This window comes from Polypterus senegalus, chromosome 11 (genome assembly GCF_016835505.1).
Source record: "Polypterus senegalus isolate Bchr_013 chromosome 11, ASM1683550v1, whole genome shotgun sequence".
Lineage (NCBI taxonomy): Eukaryota > Metazoa > Chordata > Cladistia > Polypteriformes > Polypteridae > Polypterus > Polypterus senegalus.
In genome coordinates this window covers 100,680,938-100,700,650 of record NC_053164.1, presented here as the reverse complement: position 1 = coordinate 100,700,650, position 19,713 = coordinate 100,680,938, and the positions used below count along the sequence as shown (strand labels likewise).

Sequence of the window (19,713 nt, the reverse complement as noted above, 5' to 3'; positions counted from 1 at the left end):
GTGTCACAAAGCCAGTTAAAATGGTTAGAAAAGGGTTAGTGCAACATTAGTGTCCAGCAAAAAGACATGTAATAGTATGAAATGTATTGTATATTACTTTTCTCTTTCTCTTTCCTCAGAAGTCGTTGAGAGTATTGATTACCTGAGCCAGTTAAAAGTGAAAAGCCTCATAGTGGGGCCAATCCCTCAAGTATACAGCTCTGGTTCAACAATTGGATCTAATGAAAATTTGACAAATTTCCAAAAAGTGGCACAGATGAAAGGTGGGATGATTTTTGTCTATTCAAATAAATTTCGAAATACTGGACATGTTAACAGTAGATGTGATAAAGCTTGGCTGTAGGTAGACATGCGACAATACACTTAGTGCACAATACAATTCACATTGTGAACTATTCCTAAAACAGGGAATTTTCATAAAAGATACTCACTGCATGTTTAGTATTACTTATTATTAGACATGCATTAATCAAAACATTGCAACATACATTCAAATCAATGCACAGATACTGTATGCACATTTTTATATTTGTATATACATATATATATATTTCTTTTTTATTAAAATATAAATTCTTAAATATTAACATAAAATATTGGCAGTGCAGTAACATAGCATATACTGTGTGTTAATTCGCACATGTAAGTAAGTATATCACTGTACTCTGTAAACATGACAATAATAACCCTATAAACCAATAAAACATAGAGTTACAGTACCATTGTGCAACACCATTTATTTTTTTAAATTGGTATTTTTTGAAGAAAACAACATTCCATACGATCATGTCAAACTTAACACACCATAATGCAACTCTCGCCCAAGAGAAAGAGAGGAGAGACAACAACAACAGCAAATCTATAAAAAGAAGAATTTTCCTGATATAAATGCTTATTCTAAGATCTGATTAATTAAATCCTCTCATATTTTAAAAAAAGTGAGAATTTGATTTTTTTCCAATCTCAAGTAGTATAGAACATCAGTTACCAACTGACTTATTACAGGTGAGCTGGGGTTCTTCCAGTTGAACAAGACAAGTCCACATGCTAGTAGTGTAGTATAGGCAATAACAAGCAATCTGTCCTTCTCTACTTTAAGCCCTTCTGGAAGTACACCAAACACAGCTGCCAATGGGTCAGGAGTGACTGTGACACTAAGGCGGTCTGAGAGGCATTCAAAGATTTCTGTCCAAAATGATGTTAATCTGTGTATGCCCAGAAAGGCTGGAGCTAAATTGCAATGTCCACATGTTGAATCTTGCCCTGGATACACTGTGGACAATTTTAAACAAGATAAATGTGTTTGATAAAAGATTTTAAGTTGGATGACTGAATACTTTAAACGTATGGAGATAGAGTGTATTCTGTGCATGGCTGCCTACCTCTCCTTTTCAGAGATGTTAAGTGAAAGATCCTTCCCCCATTGTACCCTGGGATCTTTGAAAGAAAGGCACTTTAAGATGTTTTTATATATTGTTGAGATGCAGTCTGAGTCTATAAGACTGATCAGTATTGCCTCTGGAACAGAAATGGGTGAGAGGTGAGGAAAACTGGGCCGGATCCTGATTTAAAAGTAGTGGAAAAATTGTGTTGATGGGAAGTTAAATTTGAAGTGTAATTGTTCATAAGATGCAAGGACATTATCATATACTAATCACTAAGTGTTTTAATTCCTACATTTTCCAAACCTTATAAATACTGTGTAGGTTTGAGAGGGTAGAAGAAGGTAATTATCATGTAAAGGTGCAACAAATAAAAGCTTCTCTGTTTTAAAGTGTTTGTTGCTTTGGTGTCGTTTTCCGAGTGAGTGATGGACAAATGGATTTTTAGTATATTGATGATAATTTGTATTTACTAGGACATATAAAGAAGTACAGCAAGATTTTATTATTGCAGATCAGGCTTGTAATCATCAATTTTTGTCGAAGTCCAGGTTTTTATGGCCTGTATATTAGCCACCCAATAATAAAATTGAAAGTTAGGTAGTGCCATACCCCCTTCTGCTAAGATCATCCATCCATCCATTATCCAACCCGCTATATCCTAACCACTGGTTGTTTAGTCATCCTGTGGATACATGGATGTTTCAAATTACAAATAAATGAGATTATAATTGAGTCTAATTTCTTAAAGAACTATTTGTTAATGTATATAGGGATGCTCTGAAATAAAGAAGTTTGGGAAGGATGTTCATCTTGACAGTATTGATTCTCCCTGCTTATGTGGAATTAAAGAGTAGACAGTTCACTTCATTTTTAAATTTTTTTCATGCAGGTAGCAAAGTTTGTTGAAAAAGAGCTTTATTGTTGCTTGTTAAGTATACCCCTAGGTATTTAAACTGATCTGCTAAAATAAATGGGAAAGTGTCCAGTCTAATATTGTGTGCTAGAGAGCTCACTGGAAAAGCACACTTTTATTCAAATTCATTTTGAATCCAGATATTTTTTGAAGTTCTACTAATACATTGAGGACTGCTAGTATAGATATTTGTGGGTCAGATATATACAGTACCATATCATCTGCAAACAGTGATATTTTCTGCTCAAGTCCTTCATTGGTAATCCCCTTTATCTCTGATACATTTTGAAAGTGATTAACCATTGGCTCAATGATGATTGCATAGAACAATAATGATAGGGGGAATCCTTGTCAAGAACCATGTTCTAGTTTAATGTAGTCTGAAATAATCTTGTTAATACAAATAGGGGCTTCTGGACTAGTATAGTGTAGTTAGATCCATACACATATATTTGGGCCAAACCTAAATTTATGCAATGTGATGAATAGGTAGTCCAATTCAACCATGTCAAGTACTTTTCTGCATCCAAAGATAATAAGATCTCTGTTGTGTTAGATTTTATGGGTGAAAATATTACATTAAACAAATGTTGAAGATTAGAAGCTAAGTGTTTTCCTTCAATAAACCCAGTTTGGTCTTGTGATATTACAGAGGGAAGTACTTTCTCAATTCTTCTAGACAGAACTTTGGAGAGTACCCTAAAATCATTATTCAGAAGTGAAATTTGTCTGTATGATGCACATTGTAATAAGTCCTTATTTTTCTTTGGAAAGTTGGTAATTAATGCTTGGTGAAAAGTTTGAGGTAGACCTTTGTTGTCTCTGGCTTCTATAAATATTGTTAATAGTAGTGGAGGTAACTTATTTGAATTTTTTTATTAAAATTCCACTGAGTACCCATCAGGGCCTGCTGCTTTCCCACAATGGAGTGAGTTTATAGTATCCAGTAATTCTGTGAGTATCAGGGGTTTGTCTAATTCATCTGCAGTAAGAGTATCTAGCTATGGTACTTCTAATGTGTCAAAAACTCATCAGATTGTGTCTTATCTTCTTTAAACTAGGTAGAATATACAAACTTATACCAGTCTGTAAATGTGTGGGTTAGATTTATGGTCAATGATTTTATCTCCATCTATATTGGTCATTTCTGTTATTGCGTTGCAAATTTCACTAATGGATTTGTTGAGCTAAGATCTTATTTAGCCTTCTCTCCATGTTCATAGTATTGATGATGCTATTTAAAGATGAGCTGTTCTGTTTTCTTTTGTTGTGAAGAAGTTAAACTCTGATTGCAAGACCTGTGTTTTCTTTCCTATATAGTGCCTCATTTGGAGACCTGACTTATTCTTGATCTATTCTGGTAATTATGCTGATTAACTCTGACACCTTCTTGGTTTCCAGTTTATTTTTGTGAGAAAGATATAAAATAATCTGTCCTCTTAAAATGCCTTCAGAGTTCCCCAGACTATTTCTGCAGAGACCTCTGAGGATGCACTTGTCTCTAAAAAATAATCAATTTGCTCGAAGATGAATTCTGTACAATTCTCATCAGCTAATTACGGGGGTTAAGATGAGTGTGTAGGGCACAATGATTTACGCTCCAAGATCAGAGGGATGTGGTTCGAGATAAGAAAAGCATCGTACTTGCAAGATTTGATACAGGGCAATAAATTATTATCAATAAAGAAATAAGCAATTCTTGTGTAACTGTGATGTACTGGTGAGAAGAAGGAATATGCTCCTGAGTTTGGATTTGAAAGTCTCCAAGGGTCTGATAAATTATGACCCATTACAAACTGTATGATTGTGTTTGTAGTGTTAGATGTTATCGCCACTGTAGATGTAGACCTATCCATGTTTGGATTTAAAACACAATTAAAGTCTCCGGCCATTATAATTCTATGAGTGTTCACACTAGGAGTTTATGCAAATGCATTTTGCATGAAATCTCTGTCACCCACATTAGGTGCGTAGATATTTATCAAAATTACTTTAGATTGTAATAAATTATGCATCACCATGACAAATCGCCCTTCAGGATAAGATTCAACATCTGATAATGCAAATGAGATTAAAATTCCCACATGTCTAGTTTTCTTTGTGTAGCTTGAGTGAAAGATTTGCCCAATCCAATCTCTTTGCTACAGAAGCTGGTCCTTACTTATTAAGTGAGTCTCTTCTAAAAGTACAATCTTAGCATTTAGACCTGTTAGGTGAGAAAATACTTTTTTTCTTTTTAGATCATGTTTGAGAACTTTGACATTCCAGCTCACAAAGTTCACTGTTTAGACAGAGAGGTACTGCTTCTGAACCTTTGAGGACAATTTGTAAATCTAATTAAAAGTAGTATGTTGTTTCATACAATATCTTTAACCTTGATTTCATATTGTTGCTGAGTTATGTGGCTACAGAGTGTATTATAATGTTGGCATTTATAGTTGTTGGGGTAAAAAAGATAAATAAGAAGTAAATTGCTTTTTTTTCTCCCCCCAACAGCCATTCTCCCCCCAGCCCTCACCCATTTTGCCTAACCAAGTGAAGCTAGACCACACTTCACAAAGTCCCAGTTCTCTGACATGCCAAGAGATAGAGCACGTCCAGAACAAAACAAACCCCCAGCACCAGTACAATAAAGAATAAATTAGAGATACTTTATGGTAGTACAGTCATGATGCAATAAACCTGGGGTATACTGTTAAGTAGTCTCCTTGGAAATTGAGATAACTCATGATAGTACTTTAAGCTACAATAAACCTAGGGTATAATGTTAAACAGACCCCTTAGGCAAAAAATAAAAAGTATAGTAATACTATAAATAAGTAGTTACCCAGGTTTCGCGCATTGCCACATCCACCACATGCCATCAGCGGACGCTCCCAACCTCCTCCTCCTCCTTAATGGTTACCAAAATATGCATGTCTAAAAGAAGGCATTTCAGTATTAAGATTTTAAAGGCAAAAGAAAAAGAAATAGATCAAGTTGCAAGCAGAATCTTCTTTGCCTTACCAGGACACAAAATGATTCGTGATCATGTTTTAAATGATGTCGAGATCAGTCTTTTTAGCTCTTTTTCTGTTTCTTTAGGAGAATTGAAGATATAGAATTGTTCATCAAAAATCACTTTCAGTTTGGCAGGAAACACCAGGCTTTATCTGATTTGCGAAAGCGCTATTTAATGCTGTAGAAGGCAGCTCGTTTAGCAGCTGTTGAAGAGGAGAAATCTGGGAAAATGCAAATGGTTATTTTCAAATAGGATCTCCTTTTTCTGTCTGAGAATCAACATCAAATTTTCTTTTAACCCGTAGTTTGTCGACATGGACAATCAGCCTTCTCAGTTTTGAGGCATTCAATCCACGTATGCAGTAAGCTGCTGAGATCTCAGTGTCCGATTCAAAGTCCTCTCCAATTATTTTAGAAAATAGTTTAGCTATGAGTTTCACTGGGCTTGGACTATTACAGTTTTCAGAGAGACCTTCGATTCTGATGTTGTTCCTTCCATATCTGTGTTCCAGTGCATCTAGTTTATCACTGAGCACTTTGCATTTGGATTCCAGCACAGTGGTGTTTTTGTCAGTGGTGGATGTCAAGTCTTCAACTTCTATAGTAGGAGTCATAAACATTTGCTTAACTTCTTGAAGCAGAGCACCAAGTACAGTCGTGGCCAAAACTTTTCAAAATGACACAAGTGTTAGTTTTCCGAAAGTTTGCTGCTTCAGTGTTTTGAGATCTATTTTGTCAGATGTTTCTATGGTATACTGAAGTATAATTACAAGAATTTCATAAGTTTCAAAGACTTTTATTGACAATTACGTTAAGTTTATGCAAAGTGTCAATATTTGCAGTGTTGACCCTTCTTTTTCAAGACCTCAGCAATTCACAATGACATGCTATCAATCAACTGCTGGGCCAAATCCAGACTAATGGCAGCCCATTCTTGCATAATCAATGCTTGGAGTTTGTCAGAATATGTGGGTTTTTATTTGTCCACCCGCCTCTTGAGGATTGTCCATAAATTCTCAATGGGATTAAGGTCTGGGGAGGTTCCTGGCCAGGGACCCAAAATTTCGATATTTTCTTCCCCAAGCCACTTAGTTATCACTTTTGCCTTATGGCACAATGCACCATCATGCTGGAAAAGGCATTGTTCATCACCAAACTGTTCTTGGATGGTTGGGAGAAGTTGCTCTTGGAGGATGTTTTGGTACTATTCTTTATTCATGGCTTGGGATCAGGGCACCACCAGTGCAGAGCTTGCTCAGGAATGGCAGCATGCAGGTGTGAGTACATCTGCACAGACAGTGAGGCAGGGATTTTTGGAGGATGGTCTAGCGACAAGGAGGGCAGCAAAAGAGGCCACTTCTCTCGAAGAAAAATGTTAGGGCCAGACTGATATTTTGCAAAAGGTACAGGGGTCGGACTGCTGAGGACTGGGATAAAGTATGTGAAAAACTTCAGCCTCACACTTTTATAATGGATCTGCCAAAGTGAAGTCAGTTTGTCATGTTGAGCTCTGGTTCATGCTTTCAACAAAATGTTTTAGTTTATCAATGTATTTAATTTAAGTCACTAGGTATTGTCACACAATGCATGATATAAGACCACATTTCATACTGGTAGTATTTTATATCACAATTGTGTCTCAAGCCTAACTATAACTATGCCTTTGGAATTACAAGGGTGTATTTTAAGATGTAAAGTGACCTACCTTGTAAACACTTGTATGTTAATTCAAAGGCTTGTACATTTCAAAAATGAATTTTGTGTTACTTTTCCACATAATGTCAAATATTGTCTAGGCATTTGTTCAACCATGACAATAATGCATCTAAATACATTCAAAAGAAATTGATTTTGAGGAGCTGGAGTCATTAAATTTAAGTATTCTGTACATCAACATTACTTACAAATTGCTTACTATCCAAATGGCTTTTCAAAGGACCAAAACGTTGGCAGTTACTTGGTGCAAGGTCTGGACTATGAAATTAACTGTCCAGCACCCTCTTTTAAAGAGTCGTAACAAATATAGAAATGTTTACAGTATGTGGTCTGGGATTATCATGCAGCAAGATGACTCCTCCACAGAGCATTCTAGCTTGTTTGTTTTGAATGGTCTGCCACCAATGCACTAACATCTGGCAATAGCACGTCTGCTTTTGTTTCAAGGTGTCCTGCCATCTTGAAATTGATGTACACTGTAGTAGACACCCTTATAGCCTGCAATATAGCCATATTAGCAACTATAATAAGTAAAATATTTGGGCATAACTATCACAGACTCTCTCAGCTGGGACATTAACATCACTTCCATCAGAAAAGAAGGCTCCACAGCAGATGTATTTTTTGTGCCAACTAAAGAAAAAAAATATTTCCCAGCCCATCTTAGTACAGTGCTACAAAGCCATAATTGGAAAGTGTGATCACATTCTCCATTGTTGTCTGGTTTGGTTCAACGTGTTATAAGGTATGCTGAGAAAATAACAGTCTGTGTTCTTCCATCTGTTGCAGACACCTAAACAGTTTACTTCCCAGAGCTATAGCCCTTGCAAACTAATACACACAAACAAGTCCTGGGTTCATACCAAAGGGGTGTTTATTACAAAGTACCTCCTGCAAACAATTAAACAGTGTTTTTTCTTCCTTCTCTCTCCCCCTCTCCACCGCACTGCTATTCCTCCAGTTGAGTGTTGCCTTTCTCTGCTCCCAGCTCCGACTCGCCTGGACAAGGCACTGTTGTTCCTTTTATAGAAGACCCAGGACTACTTCTGGTGCCAGGGCTTTGCCTGTTGGAAGCACTTTCGTGTCATACCAAAGTTCCAAAGAGTAGGGAGTGTAACTCTGTGCAGCCCCCCCCGGTGGCACCTCCAGACACCAATACGGCTGCACTACCGGACTGCAATTCCCAGTATTCCCTGCAGGTGTCCAAATGGGTACCGATATACAGGGTTGCTGCCATCTAGCATATGGGGTTGAGAAAATAGGCAGGAATTACTGCTCTCCCCTGTCCTTTCACATTATTGGCGTCCTGTCCAGGTATGGACTGCAAACCAACTACAGCTTCTGATGGGTCTGCCATTATTTTATACAGGCTGGTCACAGAGGTTTCCTTCTGTCCTGCCAGCTAATTCAACATTTGTTCCATCCTTGCCTCCCGTCCATGTAATAAACCATCCCTTTTCCCGACTGGGATGCCCGTCCCTCTCCTGCAACACACAGATGCTTCATTTCCACATCTCCTTTATAATTTTACTATTCTTCAACTCTTTATAATGTATGTTGTTTATCTTAATGTCATTCATATTATTTGTATATGATATTGTGTTCTATTATAAGCAGCTCCAAAACAACCAAGTTAAATTTCTGTATATTAAGTACTGGCAGAAGTTATTCTGATCCAGAAAAGTTGCACAAAATTTTTGAAACAAGCAGATTTATTATATCACTTTTTGAAATGTACTTGTGTATTTTTCATTTTAGAATAATGATGCCTTCATGTATTAACTGCATGCTGCAAAGTTGCAAAATTTGAAAGATTGGTTTCTGCAAAGTCAATGTAGACAGATTTGGGTTATATTTTGAAAAGTCTACTTTAGAATTAGAATCGGAATATCTATATTGTCATTGTAACAAATACAACAAAATTAGGTGCAGTCCCTGCGGTGTCAAAATATAAATAAATATAATTACTAAAGGGTAAGAAGAAATAAGGTAGAACACAAACATTCAACATAAGACCTTATTTGCACATGAACACTATTGCACAAGATTTAATCTATTGTACTGCTGCATTGGAGGTGATTAGGTGGCATTCAGTGCCCTAATAGCAACAGGGTAGACACTGGTTTTCAGTCCATTAGTCTTTATTTTGATGCCCCCATATCTTTTGCCCGATGGCAACAGTTGAAACATGTTATGGCACTGAAGAATTAATGTTTTAATTCAGCCAGTTTAGTAGAATATAGATGTGTATGTTATCTGCAGTTCTGTTTTATGTAAAATGGCTTGCCAGTTATCCATGCCAAGTATTCCTCATTAAAGAGAAGTTTTCACTTTGTCTGCTTCAGGCTTAAAAGTTGTTTTGGATATAACTCCAAACAATGATGTTGATGATCCCTGGATTAACATTTCTAGCATATATAAGCAAAACAAATTTAAGGTAAGGATTATCATTTTTTGCCAGTTTTTTGATAATGCAATGGAAGGTTTTGTCAGTTTCCCCACTTCATGAGCTGCAGTTTTCCCATATCTTCCATATTTACGTTCATCCACATTTTTTGTCTGCACTTCTTCTGTCAGTTACTCTGTGCTTTTTTCTTGCACATGCCCAGAAAATGTTCTTCAGTATCACACTTCCTTCTTCCATTTCCTTAAGGAAAATACCACAGCACCTGATCTTTTTTGCTATGTCTTCCACCTTTATTGTCTGTGGCTTGCTCTCATACACCAACTCCAACCAAAGTTTCTCTTCAATGCCAGAGAGGCATTTGGGGGCTGACTTCATCTCACGGGGTATGTCAAATTTGCTAACTACAGTTGCTGATCTTTAAGCCAGACCATGTCATTTTAAAGGACTGAAAATTACTAGGCGTGTCACATTTGCCGACCATGTGCCAGTCGTCCATTACAGTCATGCTGGCCCCTTTTTCTGATAGCCAACAGCATTCTGCCTGAATGATCCAGTGCTGTAGGAAAGGTTAATAGATACAGCAAGTTCAGCTTATCTTTAAAACACAAGATTTTAGACAGACAAGCCTCTTTAATGTTTGTGAGGTTCAAAACACCTGCATTCGTTATTCCTCGTTATTATATAAGTTACACTTCCAGATGAGCAGTTATTGGTTGTCGGCTGTCATGCGCACAGAACCTGCCCCTTTGCTGAAAGACAAAATGTTTGGAGCGAGTTGTGGACTATTTGAAGTGAGTCATTGGTCCTGTCACTTTATGCCACAGGCTTCAACAGATGCCTGACTCTGACTGCCTCCAGTTCACTAAGATTACGTAAATGATGAGCCACAAGGGGGTGCCAGAGAACCCCAAACCACAGACACACTAATACAGCACACATTAGTAGAGTAAAATAAAGGATTTTACTCACACAAGGCACTTTTTCAAAATCACCTCTTCAAAGACCAGTTGCACATGCACAATGAATTTACAAAATTAAGCAATTAAAATCTTTGTCCTTTTCCCCTCTGCTGAGATTTTCCCAATGACTCCTGACTTTGATTCGTCTATCTGTGCTAGCAGGCTCCTTTTTAAGCTGGCCGCGGGAATACTTCCAGTGCCATTCTGTCTCCTCGAGGAAGCACTTCTAGGCAACAGACAAAGTAGGGTTGTTCTCCCCTGACAGTGTCCTCTATCAATCCCAAGGGACCCCTACAGGGTCTACACTACTGGACTCCGTCTCCCTAGCACCCCTGTTCCTACTGGGTGAACCAAGGACCACTGCCACCTAGCACATGGGGGATGGAATGACTCCTAAGTTCCAGCTTCCACTGGCCAATCTATTTTATACCGGCTGGGCACAAAGCTATCTTTTTGTCCAGCTGGCTAATCCATCTGTTGTTCCTCTTGGGCCTCCCATCCAGGTAATAATCCATGCTCCCCCCTTTCTAGGATGCCCATTCTTATCCCACAATATATATATACATACACAAGACAAGATACAGTATAAGACAGGATATAATTGTCCTTGAAAGAGATAATTTCCATTTTTCTTCGATGCAGGAAATTAATTAACCACTTGAAGGTTGCATGGTGGCACGGGTAATTTCCGTATTTGGATCACAGCCCAGTCACAATCTGTCCCTACTATGTCAATTTTCTAAACATATTGTGGTTTGCTCCCATATCCTACAGAGGTGCATGTTAGGTTGATTACTGGCTATAAATTAACCTAATATGTACGTGTCTGATGCCTATACGACTTTGTCCTGGGATACCCTTCAAATTCTGCCTTGGGTTGGTTTTTGCCTTGGAGAGAACACAAAAATACTTTTTATAATGGATTTGGGTATGGAACCTCTTCATATTAATGGGCCTATTGACACAATATACAGATTCAAATTTTTACCACCATGATGCTGTTTACTGCTGATGTTCTATGTTTTTTCTTTCCATTCAACACCCATTTTTAATAGAACTTATACTTTGACTTGTAAATGTTTTTATGTTCCTGTTCTGTTATAAAGAGATGAACTCCATTTTGGCAAAGTTATCTGTGCATTCAATGTGTTAACAATCTGCGATTTTCAGTGTTTGTGTTGTGGAATGCATTCCTTTAAAATGTGGATTAAAAGTTGTGAATGAAGTTCAGACTGTGATTTTCAGTGGAGCTTAGTCTGTATAACAGTTAAACATTTCTAGACATTGGATTAAAATATGTTAATCTGTTGTAATAAAACTGAAAATGAACCTAGATTTATATTAAATGCTTTAAACCTGAGGTTAACCTGTCTTTTTAATATTGTGTCAAAGTAAGAATGTACAGTACATTTCTGTTCTTGAGTCTTAATGATATTCCACAGATGGTTGCAGATATTTTGTGGGCGCTGGTTGTAAGTTTCCACTCATTTAAATAATTCATCTATTATCTGAACACTCTTGTTAAAGTGTTTGTGAGGATCTGTAAGCTATCTCAGTGGCTGGCATATGGCACACCTCTTAAGTCCAACACACTCACTCATTCTCTTTAACTCCATCACTTTATATTATTTAGCCACAAGTAAGCCAACTCCATCCCTGTTACCCTGTCAAATATATACTTTCTGCTTTCATTTTGTAGCCTGAGTCATGTTTCCTGTACATAGCACTTTCCTCATCTTTCTCATCTCTGTCACTTCACTCCATTCCATATGTCTCATTCCCATCATTCTAAACTGTAATCCTTGCATTGTTTTCTGCATCCCTCCTTATTTCAAGTTTCCATCTTTCTTGCCACCAAACTGGCTCCCCACAGGGCTGTGGTGTCACTTCATTCTCTAAATTCCTGTTTGTCATTGCCAATGTGGCTGTCTGTACCTGAACAATACTTTTGCAAAACTAACTTTCAAACCATTGGACTACAGTTTTTCAAGAGTCTCTGTACTTAGTAATTTAACACCATCCGACTCATAAAATGCTTAGGATCAAAACATGGTATATTAATTAATTTTGGAACTTGAAGGCAAGGGTCTGTGAGGGGACACTGATACAGTGGATTCTTCAAATCCAGACTTAAAACTCAAGGAACCTACTTCAGATTAACAACAGTAAATCCAAATCTAAAATATTTCTTTAAGGGGACTTTCATAGACTTTGATGTGATCTGAAGATATTACCACGACCTCAAATAACCAATCTGACAAGGTACATCTTTCTTGCTAATGTGGTCAACTCAAAAGCCTGCTTGATTTTAGAAGCTGGAGTATGATGGATGATGCCTAAAGCCGTTTTTGCTCTTAATAAAAACAAATGGCATTTTTTGCCTTTGTGTACAAAAAGTAGCATTTTAAAAAGGTTTGCCTGTGTCTTGCATTATATTAAATGCATGGTAGGGGTGTGAAGTATTACAGCCCACTAATGAATATTTTTTCAATCTCTTTATAGAGCAATTTTGAGAACTGGCTGAAGGATGGAATAGATGGAATTATGGTTAGTGAAGTGGAAACAATACAAAATAATGCATCTTTACTTTGGGAAGAACTGAAGAATTTGACTAGTCAATACAGTACTGAAGCCAAGCCCAGGTCAGCCTCCTCTCTTTCTTCTTCTTAATACTCTGTGCTCATCCAAATAGTATGACGCTAACCTTTACTGCCACCTAGTGGTCCTAACGCAGCTCACAGATTAGTCCTCCATTTTGTGGAATCTAAAATTTCCTACCAATGCTTCTGATGATATGTTGGTAACTGTTACAAAAGAAAAAGTAAACTCACTGTAAAATGAGTGCATGACAATGTGTGAATGCATATATTTCCCTGCACAGATTAGCGTCTTTGTTTTTGCTCAGGAATCTCTCTGAAAACATAAACAAAGAAACATACTGTATTGTGGTAGAAAAAATGCGGAAATCCATCTTTTTCATATCTTAGATAAAATATTTTTAGATTATATCTAAACTCTCAATATATAAAAATGAATGCAATCGTATCAAATTGAGATCTAAACATGGTGTTTGGGAATTGCCAATCAAATGATTTTTTTTTCTTCTCTTAATTAATTTTTAGTTGATTTGTTAGATAGTTTAATGTTCATTCTAAAGGACCCATTTTTTGCTAATTTTCAACTTGCGGATATAGACCAGATGGTATACTGAATTTTTAGCTCCCTCTTTGTTGAAGCATTATCCAGATTCGTAGGCAGAAAATGAGCCCCCAATCCATGACGTTCTCGCCACAGTGGACATGTAATGCCATTTTCAATGACAGATTGATTTACATATGTCTATGAAATTATTTGATGTTTCTCATTAAAGCAGAATTGTAGTAAAGTTTGTTAAATATTATCAAGTATGTAGCATCATCAAAAGTTATTATAGCAATAACAAAAAAAAAACCAGTTAAACTCAGTAAATGAAAATGTTGTATGTCGAACATCAAGCATACAACATCATTTCAGAACATATCATGAGAAAAATTCAAGAATGAGGCCGACAAAGCTGGATAGCAGTAGTAAAATATGAAAAGGAAAGAAGTGTGCTCAAAACCCTGTGTAACACTAAAACACAGACTACAGAAGGCAGCTATAAATTCTCAGAATGTATTGTCAAATGCAGAAAACCATTTACAGATGCCTTCCTAAGCAGTGCAGCAGTTTTGTTTGATGGACTGCCAAACAAAGAAACAATCATGTTCAGAAATAAAGATTGTCCCATTTCTACAACAACTGTAGAAAGGCGGATCTCCGAAACAGTTGAAAATATCAATTTTCAGCCATCAATTGTGCTGACAAATGCACCAGTGTCCATTGTGGCCACGGATGAAGGTGTATATATTGATAACATATCACATCTAGCTGTTATTGTGATGGAATCTGTATAATCAAGTAACTTTGCTGCCTTAGACCAATGTACAGCACTACTAAAGGAGAACAGCTGGCAAGAGATTTTACCATTTTGAAATAAGAGGTAGAAAACCAGGTACAACAGACAGTGCCCCTGTTTGTGGGTTTAATCGATTGATCTCTCAGTCATGACGTTTCACTGCATTATTCACCAGAAAAATATAGGTGCATAAATATTGAAGTCTGATTTGACCGGTGTTATGGACACAGTCATTAGAATTGTTAACTTTTGTATCACTTGCTCAACTTTAACCCACATATACAGTCAGGTCCATAAGCATTTGGACAGTGACATAATTTGAAATAAAGCAATCATTATGTGACTGAAGTGTAGACTTTCAGCTTCAATTTAAGGGGTTTACCAAAAATATTGTATAAGCCATTTAAGAATGACAGACATCTTTATACATGGTACCACTTAACCCATTTGAATTAAAGCTGAAAATCTACACTTCAATCACATAATGATTACTTTATTTCAAAACTATTATGGTGGCGTACAGAGCCAAAAGTATGAAAATGATGTCCTTGTCCAAATACTTATGGACCTGACTGTAGTTTCAATGATAGATAGATAGATAGATAGATAGATAGATAGATAGATAGATAGATAGATAGATAGATAGATAGATAGATAGATAGATACTTTATTAATCACAAGGGGAAATTCACACACTCCTGCAGCAGCATACATAAAGAAGAATATTAAGGAGTGACAAAAATGCAGGTATAACAGACAATAACTTTGTATAATGTTAACGTTTACCCCCACAGGTGGAACTGAAAAGTTGTATAGTGTGGGAGAGGTACGATCTCCTCAGTCTGTCAATGGAGCAGGACAATGACAGCAGTCTGACACTGAAGCTGCTCCTCTGTCTGGAGATGATACTGTTTAGTGGATGCAGTGGATTCTCCATGATTGACAGGCACCTGCTCAGCGCCCATAGCTCTGCCACAGATGTCAAACTGTCCAGCCTTGTGCCTACAATAGAGCCTGCCTTCCTCACCAGTTTGTCCAGGCATGCGGCGTCCCTCTTCTTTATGCTGCCTCCCCAGCACACCACCTTGTAGAAGAGGGCGCCACAATTGTCTGATAGAACTTCTGCAGCATCTAATTGCAGATGTTGAAAGACGCCAGCCTTCTAAGGAAGTACTGTATAGTCGGCTCTGTCATCAGTATTTATCAGTCCAATTTATCATCCAGCTGAACTCCCAGGTATTTATAGGTCTGCACCCTCTGCACACAGTAACCTCTGATGATCACGGGGTCCATGAGGGGCCTGGTCCTCCTAAAATCTACCACCAGCTCCTTGGTTTTGCTGGTGTTCAGTTGTAGGTGGTTTGAGTCACACCATGTAACAAAATCCTTGATTAGGTTCCTATTCTTCTCCTCCTGCCCACTCCTGATGCAGCCCACGATAGCAGTGTCGTCAGCGAACTTTTGCACGTGGCTGGACTCCGAGTTGTATTGGAAGTCCAATGTATATAGGATGAACAGGACCGGAGAAAGTACAGTCCCCTGCGGCACTCCTGTGTTGCTAACCACAATGTCAGACATGCAGTTCCTGAGACACACATACTGAGGTGATACACTGTTAACAAGTAGCTAACTCTCCATTGTTCTGTGAAATGGCTCAGATTTTGGAGTGGTATGCTAAGTGCTTTGATGTGATCCACGATTTTTGGAAGAGAAGTGTTTGAACTACTCAGAGTTAGAAGAATGAGTGATGGCTAGTAACCTGTATGCTTTGAAATTTAAAACAAAAAGATTCCACCAAAACAATTGGCACATATCACAGTTAATTTTGTATTTTCTTTCTCCCTCAATTATCAGAATCCTCATTGGTGTGACATCCTCTAAAGATCTTGAGGAAATTGTGAAAGCTGGGAACCAGTCAGGAGTAGACCTTTTGTTGTCTGGGGTTCTACACATCTTAGGGAAAGCACCAACTGGTTCAGAAGTTGCTTTAAATGTGGAGAGATATATTACTGGACTTGGCACGGCCTGGCCTTTGTGGTCGGTGAGTTTTCTAGAGAACAATGTTGAGACGCCAACTGTGTGACACACATTTCAATGTATCTAGTAATCAATATTTTATCTACTGACAGTATGATTATCTTTATAATAACTTTTTGTTGCTCATTATTCATAAAATGCATAGCAACTATGTGAATAATAAAGGCAGTCAGTTTCTCAGAAAAGTATCTGAATTGTGCATTTCTGACAGGTTTTCTCCTCTCATAGGTGGGAAGCCGCACTGTGGGCCATTTAGCATCTCTGGTAGAAGAAAGGCTTGTAAAGATTTATCAAATGATGCTGTTCACACTTCCGGGTACTCCATTCACCAATTATGGAGATGAGATTGGTCTTCAAGACCTAGTGGAAAAGGTAGGGCTATTGATTTAATAACGCAAGTATGTTTCTAATATTAAAATGGACTGTATTTTGGAAGCAATATGAAGGAGGAATGTCTTCTTCTATAAAACAGAAAACAGCTTCATTGAAATAAAAATAATGCTTTTAGATTTACTCATCATTGTAATCTAATTAGGTGCTTCTGTAAGCATAGCACTCTCATGTTTGTCACCCCATATTGAACAAGAAAGAATGTAATCCGTATCTGTGTATTAGCTACATTCTTAGTTAGGATCTGCATTTATATCTTAAATAAACTCTGTAGTAAAGTACTGTCTGCTGCTGAGAGAGTAGGAAACTGATAAAGTAAAGAGGACATTCTGCATGTTTTTATATTAAAAGTCTTTCCAACTGCTCTTTTTAGGATCAAAACTCTAAACTCCCTATGATGTTGTGGGACAATTCGAATTCCTCTGTCATGGTGAGTATTTTTAACATTCATTTTCTATGTACATGTCTTTCCTGTTACCCCCCTAGCAGTTGTTTTTATCATACATTGTCTTAAAAGACTTCCATTAGAAAGCTGTCAGTCCTTTTTCAGACCTAAAAGTGAAATGACCAAAACATTGAAAGCATTCAGTTTGTAGTATAACTTAGTTTTTTGTTTTACCATAATTAATATGACTTTTCTTTTTCTAATTCTAGGCCCAAACACAAGACACAAATTCCATGCTGAACCTGTACAAGCAGCTGAGCGACTTAAAACTGAAAGATCGCTCCTTACAATATGGGGATTTTTATCCTATTGTTCATAATGCCAGTATCTATGCTTACTTGCGTGAATGGGACCAGAGTGAACGTTTTCTGACAGTGCTAAATTTTGGTGATCTGAAAACTAAGGTCTCACTCATACACAACAAATTGCCAGCAGAGGCCTCAGTGGCCATCAGCACTTACTCACAGCGTAATGAGTCCAGTGTAAACCTTGCAGATTTCACACTGGAGCCAAATGAAGGGCTCTTGCTGCGATTCCCATATGTATACTAAGTAGTACTGTCATACATGAGACTCTGAACTCTTTAAGCAGCAACGGCAGCAGCCTTCTGTCTAAACAGGACTTTGTGGCATTATAGAGCAGACTGTTATCATATAGTCACAAATGTGTAAAATGTGGCGTAGTCGGGTAGTTCAGTAACCTGGCACTTATATGCCGATTAACCAGCTCTAGACTTTGAAATGATCAAACATTATCTAAAATTGTAGCTAAACACTACATGGATATGTTATTTTGGTTGTAATGCTGCTTAAAAAGTCTTGGGTCTTTAACAATTTTGACTTTCCTGTGTTATCTGCTCTAGAATTATTTTTTTTTTAGTTTCAGCTACTACATTACCCTCAACAGTTTGTAAAATATTCGGTTAAACATCTGTATTTGTTATGCTGTTGTGGTATCATGTTTTTCATTCTGTAGGTTTCCTTTTAGAAAAAAAAAGCATTAAAATGAAACACAAAAATAAATGCCCAGTCAAAACTGCAGCTAAGAAGACATTACATTTTTAAAAGCTTGGCTTTTAACCTTTTTTCTTCGAAACATGATGCTTCCTTCAGCCGATAAGTGTATTTTTTTTTAACAAACAATGAGGCTACTTCATAAGATAACTGTCCTTGCATTATGGGGTATTGGATTCAAACCAGGTACTATAACAATGGAAACAACATCTTTTTTTTATCATCATTTACAGCAAATGCTGTCATTCAGTGTTTGCTTCTTTTAGTGCTATACACAGAACACCCCATTACATCACACAAGAATACAAATCCAAGTAATAAGACAGCAAAATTCACAATAAGATAATTGAAATACATTATATATCAAACATAAGCAATCATGTATAGTTTGTGTTGAGGAATAGCACTGTTGGGTTGATGTTATCATGGTTTCTGCTGAAGACTGCAAAAAAATGATCAATTTAAAATGTAAAATCAACACTACAGTAGCCTTTTGGACAAACCAAGTGAAAAAAGAAGAGGCATAAATCTAAAGGCTTTGAAATCAAAAAATGTCTGATAGGTTGATACAATGAAATTAGTGATGCCAGGTAGTCTCAAGTGTTGGTATTTACAGTTATGTATAGAGTTTTCAAAAGTAAAATAAAACCAAACACCTCAACAGATCTCTTTGCAAAGACATAAAACATTATGGCTTGTGCCCCACTATTAGCATTTAAAGAAAGAAAAAAGTCCCTGAAAATGTAAACTTTGTAGTAAAAAAAAAAGTTCCATATGAAATGGTTACCTTTAATCTGCCCTGCATGCCAGTCTACAAATGGTTTATGGATCATGCTGTGAACAAAAAAAATGCCATGCCTGTTACTTAAGCCAAAGCATTTTTATGAAGATTATTTCAAGCTGAGGGTTCACCTGAGGAATGTCCTAATACAAATGGCAAACTGAGGCTGAGAGGGAGGAATGGCTCTTTAAATGTGTATACTCCTTTGTATGTTTGCTGTGGCGGCCAGACACTTGATAGTGAAGTCTCTCACCTCGCATTAACGTGAGCTATGGTCTGTTCTACTGTATTTTGCTTTGCAAAAGTCGGGCTTCATTATTGAAATCTCATTATTTGTTTTTCAATGAGGAGCAATAAACTGCAGATTAAAACGGATTGTTTATATCAGTGATGTTAAGAGTGAATGAATGGAACTGGACAGAGTGTGTTTTGGAGTGTATTTAATGTTGATTTATAAAGGAGTTTGTACAGTAGGTGAAAAGGTGATATCCAGTTCGGTACGTTTTAAACAGACTGGTTAAGCGTTTCTTTTTTTTTTTTTCCTTGTTTGCACTGTTTTGGTATTACGTTGTTTTCCTTAGTAATTTATCTGCTGCTTTTTCCCAGTCTAAATGAACAACTCGGATGAAAAGACATTTCTCTTTTACTATTATACATAAGCTTTGTAGGAGACCTTGCCAAGCTGGTGCATTGCATGTTATTGGTATTTCAAATCATTTTAAAAATATGT

At 37.1% G+C, this 19,713-nt stretch overlaps 1 protein-coding gene across 1 annotated transcript in view; it reads left to right on the top strand.

Annotated features, from left to right (window-relative positions):
• Positions 1-19,358, top strand: part of LOC120539372 (4F2 cell-surface antigen heavy chain-like) — a 36,249-nt gene extending 16,891 nt beyond the window's left edge. Inside the window, exons 3-9 of the mRNA XM_039769373.1 lie at positions 120-263; positions 9,360-9,451; positions 12,883-13,022; positions 16,172-16,358; positions 16,583-16,726; positions 17,118-17,174; positions 17,399-19,358. Coding sequence (XP_039625307.1) covers positions 120-263; positions 9,360-9,451; positions 12,883-13,022; positions 16,172-16,358; positions 16,583-16,726; positions 17,118-17,174; positions 17,399-17,740 — 1,106 coding nt within the window. The 3' untranslated portion in view covers positions 17,741-19,358. The remainder of the gene's footprint in view (positions 1-119; positions 264-9,359; positions 9,452-12,882; positions 13,023-16,171; positions 16,359-16,582; positions 16,727-17,117; positions 17,175-17,398) is intronic.
• The last annotated feature ends 355 nt before the right edge of the window (positions 19,359-19,713 follow it).